The 9,082-nt window shown below is 35.8% G+C and overlaps 1 protein-coding gene across 1 annotated transcript; it reads right to left on the bottom strand.

Annotated features, from left to right (window-relative positions):
- Positions 1 to 1,750: 1,750 nt before the first annotated feature.
- Positions 1,751 to 8,426, bottom strand: LOC114274275 (zinc finger (C3HC4-type RING finger) family protein). Its single transcript, XM_028216157.2, has 8 exons — positions 8,155 to 8,426; positions 5,906 to 7,496; positions 3,588 to 3,863; positions 3,420 to 3,502; positions 3,177 to 3,337; positions 2,972 to 3,021; positions 2,585 to 2,659; positions 1,751 to 2,504 (listed from the first exon to the last, which is right to left on the bottom strand). Exons 1-8 carry the CDS (start codon positions 8,276 to 8,278, stop codon positions 2,045 to 2,047), a joined length of 2,820 nt encoding a protein of 939 aa, XP_028071958.2. The 5' UTR covers positions 8,279 to 8,426; the 3' UTR covers positions 1,751 to 2,044.
- Between the last annotated feature and the right edge of the window lie 656 nt (positions 8,427 to 9,082).

Genomic DNA, 9,082 nt, shown 5'->3' with positions numbered 1-9,082 from the left:
AGAGAGCACAGCGACAAAGGCATAAACACAACAGAATCCGAGCAAACAATTCCAAAAAAAAAAAAACCAAAAACTAGTAGAACAAACAGATACAGAAGGAAGCGAATAGTGTAGACACGAACAAATGAGGGGGGAAGCCAGCAGTGGCAGAAGAATGGGTGGTCCCACCAGAGGGGCTAATATGAGGAGAGGGAGCTGGGGCCGCTGTGGGCGAGTGGGTCCCATCGGATAAGCCCGCCAATACCAACATTGCGAAAATCACACAAACAGCAGCAAATGGAGCCAAGGGCCTTGCAGTTGCCATTTTCAAGAGGAGAGAAAGCAGCCAATAAAAATAAAGTAGTAGAGAGAGCAACTGGTGCATTGTGTGTGGAGAACTGTTGGATTTATAGCAAGCATTTCATTGAGGAGGAAGGTGAAGAACCCAGGTAGTAGTGATCATGGATGTGAACTGGCCAAATCTCTGTTAATTATACACTTTACTTACTACACATGGCAATGGGTGAGAGCGGCTGATCAAGTCAACTGAGCAGTTAACCCCACACAGATTTTTTATTTCCATGAAATTTTTTCCAATTGAAAGAACACTAAAGGAGTCAAGACGCGTTAATGAGTAATTATAATCCATCAGAAAATTTCACCTACACTCTTTTTAGAACTGTAATCTTAATGGATTTTCTGTAAATATATTATCTGCATTTTTTTTTTGTTTTTTGGGTTTTGGCAAGTGAGATTGGGAACATGTTGTCTAGAACATGTTAGGTAAAGCTGAGAATGGCTTATCATTTTTTGAAACATAAATTAATCAAAGGACCAACCTGTAAACTAAGAATTCACATGAGAACAGACTTTAATTCAACAGCACACTCATTATTTTATAATTGATTGAATTGATTCTGTTTGCATTATGCATTGTGCATATGTATGTACCGCTCACTTAAAAATTGATATATCACTAGTTTATTAGTGCAGAAACTTCATTAACACCACCTCTGCGTCCACAATAAGGTCTAAGAAATGAAACATAGGGCGAATTCACGCGAATTCAACACTCTCAATCTTGAGACCAGGCGTGTCTAAGACTGCTAAAGTGACATAGGTGTGATCATATGAAAACTGCCAAGCAAATTACACACAAAAGGACAAGAAAGTCGCTTGAAGTGGAAAGGAGACATGCTGATGAAGTTAAGCCCTCACCATGTCCAATGTGATGTGCAATGAACATTGATTTCTGCTGATAGTGACAATCCATATTTATAATAACTGTGCTAGCCTGTTTTGACAAGATCAAAATGCTCAAATTTTAAATGGATCAAAATCTGTAATTGTCCAATCTTTTTAAAGCATATGATATGTCAAATATTATGAATTTTCACATATGCACTTCTTTTTTTTGTCCAAGCTGTTTTTCTTTTTGTCTAATTCCTTTCCTTTCTTCTTTGTGAATTTTGGGAATATCCCCATTCATAGGTCTGAGAACTATGAATTGAAAGGCCCGAATGATCAACTCTGTAATCAGTTGTTTGAATCAATAGGTTACAAGACTGACAAGAAGCGCCTCAGTTAGAACCCCATCATGCAACTCTGTAAATCACTAGGAAGTTTCCATTTAGAAAATTAACTCGCCTCAGTTAGAACCCTCACTAGCTGAGTCATTGCCCCAAGCTCAAAGATGCCTCTATAATTAGTTCAAGTCGGCACAAAAAGCGTTAGTAAAGATAAATCTAGTGTTTTAAATATCGGCCAATACTTACAAATCAAAATTTTGGTCTTCCATTGCCGATATTATTCATCAATATTGATACGTATCCCAATACAATAAGAATCAACTAAGGCAATAAGAAATTCAAACGCAAGGGTAAAAGAATCAACTAGAACCAGAAAGACACAACAAAATCATGAAATGGGAAACCTAATGTGTAACTTAACTTCTTATAAGCTACAAATATTTCTCTCATGTATCGTCACCATCACGGGTGAATGTAAAACAATATCCAGTCAAATAAAGATTCAAAACATAATAAGCAAGACAAGAAGAGTCTATCTATGTTGGCCGGCCTCGTCTAATCCTAATGTCAACAGCCCTAGATGCCATGGCCCTCAAGTTTGCTCTAGCTGAGTTAAAAGAGCTTCTACTAAATTGCTCATCAGATCCCCTAAAAGCCTCCATGAACTCTTCTCTCTGCAACCTCAGAGCCAATGCAGCATCCTCATCTTGGCTCGGCCCTCCCCTTATCCGTCTCCCTCTGTCATTTCCTCTGCTTGATGTCCCCAAAGATCGAACACTTTGAATCCTCAAACCATGTGAATTTTCGGGTTCTGGACTATTTAAGGCTTGAATACTCCGGTTCCTCACATTATAATAGCTTCGTCTTTCAGAGCTTTGATGCTCAGATTCTCGGTGATTGAGGCCTCCTGCTGCCTTCCTTGCTTCGACTTCTTGTGGAAACAGAAGCTGTATAGTGTTCCAAAGGACTGTGTTCACCGTGCACGATCTTCCATTGCTGAAAAAGTACATATAATAAGCCTTTTTTTATTGGATCATCAGATAGTTAGATTAAAATTACAGCTATATATAACATACCCGATTAGCTGCCTGCACTTTGGGCATCGTTTCCCGCATTTGTCAGCGGCTGATCGCAAACATTTCTTACAAAAACTACAGAATAGAGGACAAGTACTCAATTTTAAAAGACGTAAGATTGAAAAAGATCAAGTTTTTATTATGAAGTACAGATTGTATTAAAACAAAATTCTTAAACCCAAGTCAGTTTTTAAACTTATTTCCCAAGTCCAGTTGTTTCATTAAGTGTTTTTTTTTTATCCTAAATCGTTTTTGTGTCATAAAAAAACGCCTTCATAAAACAACTTGAGCTTAGGAAATAAGTTAAAAACTAGTTAGGTTTGAGAATTTGTTTTAAAACAACATATATTTGACTAAAAAAAAAAGGTGTCTGAAATTGTCTTTTACCTGTGTCCACAAGGAGTGGTGCTGGGTTCGAAGCAGATCTCCAAACAGATCTGTCAAATCAACCAGACCCAATCAAAATTATAGCAAACCCAGTAGGTTTTGATTACCAAACCTAATCATTTCTTTTCTTTTCTGTTCTAGATTACCAAACATAGTGTAAAACTTTAAAATTGTGAGATACAGAGTAGCTAGAACACTTATATACCGCACAAGAAAGCTCTTCCCTAAGTCGATCCATACACGGCAGACTCGAGCTTGAGCAAGAAACACCAATGCCCTTTTCAGGCAATTCATCCTCTCCCATTTTCTTCTTCTCTTCTTTTGATTTAGTTTTCGATCTCGCCTTATTCTTCTCGCTCTCTGCCTCTGTCCATTGTTAGTCCAATATGAATTCAAGAAACAGAGCATCCAATAAAACAAATCAAATCAAACCCAAAAACCCCAATACCTTCTCTTGATGTTTGTTCTTCATCAAGGTCAAGAACAGGCACGGCCATTGAAATTGGACTCCTCCTCTGAGCCCTCCGTTTCCTGAAACACCCAAATAAAAACTTGTACAAACAAAAACAAGAACTGAATTTGAATTGGATTTAAATGTACAGAGTAATGATTTTACCTTCTTGAATTTGTGAGTGGAGACTTAAACAGGGGATCGGATCGCTTCTGGTGTTTCGAATCCCTATCGGGCGTGTCTTCGACGACGAGACTTGCGATCACAAGCGCCTCCTCGTCCCAACCGGCCATTGCAACCACTGATCTAAATCCAGGGCTCAACATACTCTCAGCTTTCTCGCAATTTTCGACTCCCTCTGGTTCTTTTGAAAGTATATGTTTTGGGTTTTGGGGGGTTTGTTTTGGTTCTTCACTCACCATTTTTGAGTTCTGTTCTGTTTAGGTTTTTCTTTGAAGAAAAGGCCTTCTTTTTCTGTAAAATGGTTATGGTTACAACGGTCGAATTTTTTGAATGTTTCGGATACAACGGCTATGATTTCGGGGATTGTAAAGAAGTGGTTGTGTACTAGGCAAACAACTTTAGGTTGGGTCCTAGTTTGCATAACCGTCGATCAAATAATGATTGTGATTTGTCGCGGTGGTGATGATGATGATCAAATAATAACTTATGTTTCGTTTGGAAAGTAAGAAAAAAAATTAACTTTTTTACTTTTTGGTAAGTAAGAAAATAATTTTTTTGGGACCTTTTTTAGGTTTTTTTTTTTTTTTTTTCTTCAAAAAAATGTATAAAAGAGTATGTGATGGGACCTAAATAAGTCAATAAGTTAATAAGTTGACTTTTTTTTTTTAATTGCCATAATAGGCCTGAATATGGTAGGTATCTTTCAAAGGATATATACCATATGCACCTTATAATTATAAAAGAAAATAATATAATTTCATACCTTTTAAGTCATAACTAAAAAAATTAAAAAAGTCATAACCAACTACAAAAAAACCTTAACTAAAATTTCAAAATAATGTCATAATTTAAAAAATAAAATAAAATAATCATAACTAAAGAAGCAAATGACTTAATTAAGGGTGCATATGATATTAGGATATGTATAATAGAATTCTCCATAAGTTTTAATTGATGGGAAACACTATGGTTGCAGACCTTCATATACACCTTATAATTAAAATATATATAAATTTCAATTTTTTGAGTTATAACTATAAAAAAAAAATTCATAACTAAACACAAGATGAGATATAATCAAAGAATTCATAAATCAAAATTAAAATAATGTTATAACTAAAGAAGAAAATTAATCATAACTAAAAAAAATGACATAATTAAGAGTGCATATAGTACATCATTTTTGAAAACATGTATATTAAAATTTCTCTTAATTGAGTCTATTATTTGCCAAATTTGATAGGTTTGCTTAGTTATATTTTTAACTTTTATTGGGCAATTTACTTTATCAAATTAATTCAAGTTAAATTTTTTTTAGTTGAAAAATTATTTTAAATTTGACTTATTTATATTTGAAATTAATCTTAAAATAAATTTTATATGAATTGATTTCTAATAACTTATTTGTTTCAATAATATTAGGCTTGATGAAAATTATTCCACGAAATCAGCCTCAAAGTCGTGTTAGTCAAGGAACTGGTCTATCCTACGTTGTGCTGGTTGAGACATGGCTTCATAACAAATTTTGTGAATTTTTCCCGTGATCCCTAGAATTGCACCCACTTACTGACCGTTGATCATATCATATTTTAATTAAAAAGTTATTAAAAATATTTTTAAAATAAATTTTAATTTATACAAAAAAAAATAAAAATTTCTTTTATTCACTCTACTCTTTACACTTTCTTTTTTCTTGTTGTAAAAAATGAAAAATTCTTCAAATTTTTTTTTTTCCACTCCATATTTTAATTAAAAAATCACTATAAAAAAAATACTTTCCAAAACTGGCTTTTACTAGGATAAGGATATTAGTGGGCTTCTTTGGGTTGTTAGTACTGGACAAGCCCATATAGCAAAAAAAACAGAAAAAAAAAAACCATATCCATTGTTGCACAGGTTGTTGTTGTGTCCTTTGTCAAAACATGTAGCAGGTGCCCCTCACAATATTAATATTAAAATAATCAAATGATTGTAGCAACATTTTTGTCTAGATAGAGACATTAATCATAAAATGCACACCGCAACCATTTCATTTTTGTGTTCTTAATCTTACCTACAAAAGAATGATCAACTAATCCCTGCGTCTCTCTGCATGCTATATCACAGCATCAAACAATTTAAATTAGGCCCATTGTTACCGGGTGGTGGGTCTCTTTTTATGGATTGAATTAAATCAGATCGATAACCGATTACCCTGAAACCTAGGCTCACGGATACAGTGATACCACTTCCGAACATCTTTTTTTCTTGATAAAAAAAAAACAATTTAAATTAAAAAAAGAAAGTCTCTCATGGGTCACAAGAGCACTGTTGCAAGTCTCTTTACTCTCCTTTTCTTGTTCTGCTCAACCAAAATTGAAACTTGTTGCTCTTCTTCCTCATCTTGTTGCTTCTCTTGCCAAGGTAACATCTGGGTTTGCGGGTCACTAAACATTTCTAGAACCCGATGCTTTAGACTCGTATCAGCAAGCTCACAAAATTGTCTAGACCAATCGGGTGGTTCAACGGCTTTAGTCCCCAAACCCGGGACTCGATCCTTGGACCCAACATTCTCTTCTTGTTGCCAATCAGTCACATAAGTTGCCACCCTTCTATAAAACTTCTCCTTGAACACTTCCCACACTTGATATTTGTAGTGATTGATCACCATCACATTTCTATCCATATTTGAGTACCTAAACCCACTCTTCAAGTGAAAATGGTGAACCAAATTGATTAGTGTGGAATTTAGTGCTTCTGGCTTGACTATACTCTTGTGCCTTTCCGGGGCAAGCAACCGGCATGTATACCCGACCATCACCCCTTTTACCGGGACCTGTTTGAGGCCGGATGGACCAAAACTATGGCACTGGACCCGCAATTCAGCTACTTCACTAGGCCTAGATTGATTTTCAAGGACATTATGCAATGACAAGCCTGAAGGCAAGTGTAAGAACTCATCGACATCAATAAACGCGACCCACTCACACGAATCCCTAGCCCGTAGCGCACAATGGGCGAACCCAGCCTCTTGGGTTTTCATCCAAGGCCACACATGTCGGGTAATATTGAAATCAACATCCTCTAATGACTCGATCAAATTACTGATATCATCATCACTATTGTTGTCATAAATGAACCAACGTTGGACGCCAAGTCGGGCATGGTACATGACCCATTCACGCAAGAATCGAGCTTGATTTCGTAACATCGTACATACACACACCTCATGTTGTTTCCTAGCTGGTGGGTGGGGCACCCGATTATCAGGCCAGGCCACTGAATCCAATATGCCTCTCCGGGTAACCCGAACCGAGACCTTAATTGAGTCATTAACCATCTGTGACCCACTCAATATACTCAAAGGGGTTTTGCACCGTACGATCTCTTGAGCTACGGATATAACCTCTGATCGGAACAAAAACTTTGGTCTCGTGAAATCCCAGCCGAACACGCACTCGAACTTTGATGGGTCCGAGGCTCGTCCGCTCCGTAGATTGAGGCCCTTCACGAAAACTATGGTGGTGTTGTCGCGGTCGATGATTGCCTCATAAGCCAGCCAGTCCCAGCGGTGAGTGGGCCCAACCGAAAGGTGGCCGTTGGATCTCACATCAACGGAGACAGTGAAGCCACGTGGATGAAGCGGACACCGTACGATCTGCTGACCGAGATAATCACCGTCGATGGACATCGGCGAGAGTTTTGTTTGTGGTGTGGATGAGTTGGGAGAGAAGTAAACACAGTCGATGGCGTCTTTGGTGAATAGTGGAGTAGAAGGAGGGTATTTTAGGAAAATTAGAGCCTGGTCTGGAAAGATAACCGTTTCTTTAACAGATATCGCCGGAGACTCGCCGGAGACAAGGTTCATCGCCGGAGTCTGCCATGATGAGACTAGTTGTGGATGAACCGTATCTGTTGAAATTTTTAAAAAAATTAGTATTAATAATTAACATTTTTTAATTAGAATTAATTAGAAAGAAATAAAAAAGATAGATTAACCTTTCGGCAAAATTTCAAAATCCCGAAAACTATGGGAAAAGAATTTCAAATTTGGGGAGAAATTTTCGGGATTTAAACTTAAAAAGTAAATAAATCATGAGAACTAGATTTAAATCCAACATTTTTTAGAAAACTGTTAGTAATAAATTAGAATTTTTTTTATTACAATTAATCTTTCAACAGAATTTCAAAATCCGGAAAACAAAAAGGATTTTATACATAAACTCAAATTTAACAGAACACCGAAAATGGAATTATATTTATTTATTTAAAAAGATACAAATAAACAGAAAATTTCAAGATATTAATAAATAAGTCACGTAAACTATATTTAAATGCAAAATTAAAATAAAGAAAGTTGTTAATAATTAAATTTTTTGATTAAAGTTGATTTCAAAAGATTAATCTTTCAACAGAAATTCAAAATCCCAAAAACAAATTTCAAATTTCTGAGAAAACTGAAGATGTGAACCTTCACGATTTTAGTTAGTAAATAATAATGAATCATGAAAACTGGTTTAAAAGAAGAAAAAAAAAATAGAAGAAAAGGGTTTATAAATAAATAAATTACCTCTAAAGAAGAGACGAAAAGTGGAGAAAGCAAAACCAGCGAAGAAGACGACAAGGAGTGTGTATCGGAAGAACTTGAACCTGTTCCAAGATAGCAATAAACCACGTTTTCTGCGATCTTTCATGGCAAAAGACTCGCTACCTGGTCATTCATGGGAGAGATTGTTCTTCACCTTATAGAGGAGGTGGAGTCGATACTGCTCTGCTCTGCTCTGTTTTCTCTTTCAAATCGGCTCTCGAAAACTCGATTGACAAGTTTGGATTGTGTTTGGCGAGATAGAAAATCGGAGCTGTTACAGGGTTTGATAGAGATGGAGAGAGAAAATGAGACGGCGTCAGTTGCACACCTATTTTGGTGCGGTGCGGTGTTCGGTACCCTTCGTCTTTCGGGTATCGTGTTTTGGTCGTTAAAATTAAAATATCCAATTAACCTGTAAATCTTCTGGTGCAAACAATCATGTTGCGACCACTAACTAGTAATAGCATTAATAATGTGATAGTAAATTTTATTCATTTATACAATGTTGTTGTATTTTTTTTTTTTTTTCATCATTACTGCTAGTGCAAATTTAAATCACTGATAATGTTGCTACTTATTTTATTTTATAAAAATGTACAGATGTGTATTTTAAGATTTGTTTTAAAAAAATAAATAAAAATGTGATTGGTGACCATCAAAGGCAGATTTCAAAATGGATAAAAAGAACATCTACCTAAAGAGAAAACTACTAAGCCTCCGTTTGGGAAGTGGGTTGGCTTTTTGGTTTTTTGGCTTTTTTGGCTATTTTAGCCTGGGCTAAAAAGCTTGGTTTGGGAAGGGCTTTTTGACTTTTTGGCTTTTTTGACTTTTTTTGTGAGAGAAGAATGTAATGATTATAGGTTGGATGTGATGTTTTGTTTGTTATGGCTAAAATAGCCTATTTTGTTTT

Source organism: Camellia sinensis, chromosome 4 (assembly GCF_055761805.1).
Source record: "Camellia sinensis isolate YWXY chromosome 4, ASM5576180v1, whole genome shotgun sequence".
Taxonomy (NCBI): domain Eukaryota; kingdom Viridiplantae; phylum Streptophyta; class Magnoliopsida; order Ericales; family Theaceae; genus Camellia; species Camellia sinensis.
This window is presented reverse-complemented; position numbering and strand designations above follow the sequence as displayed.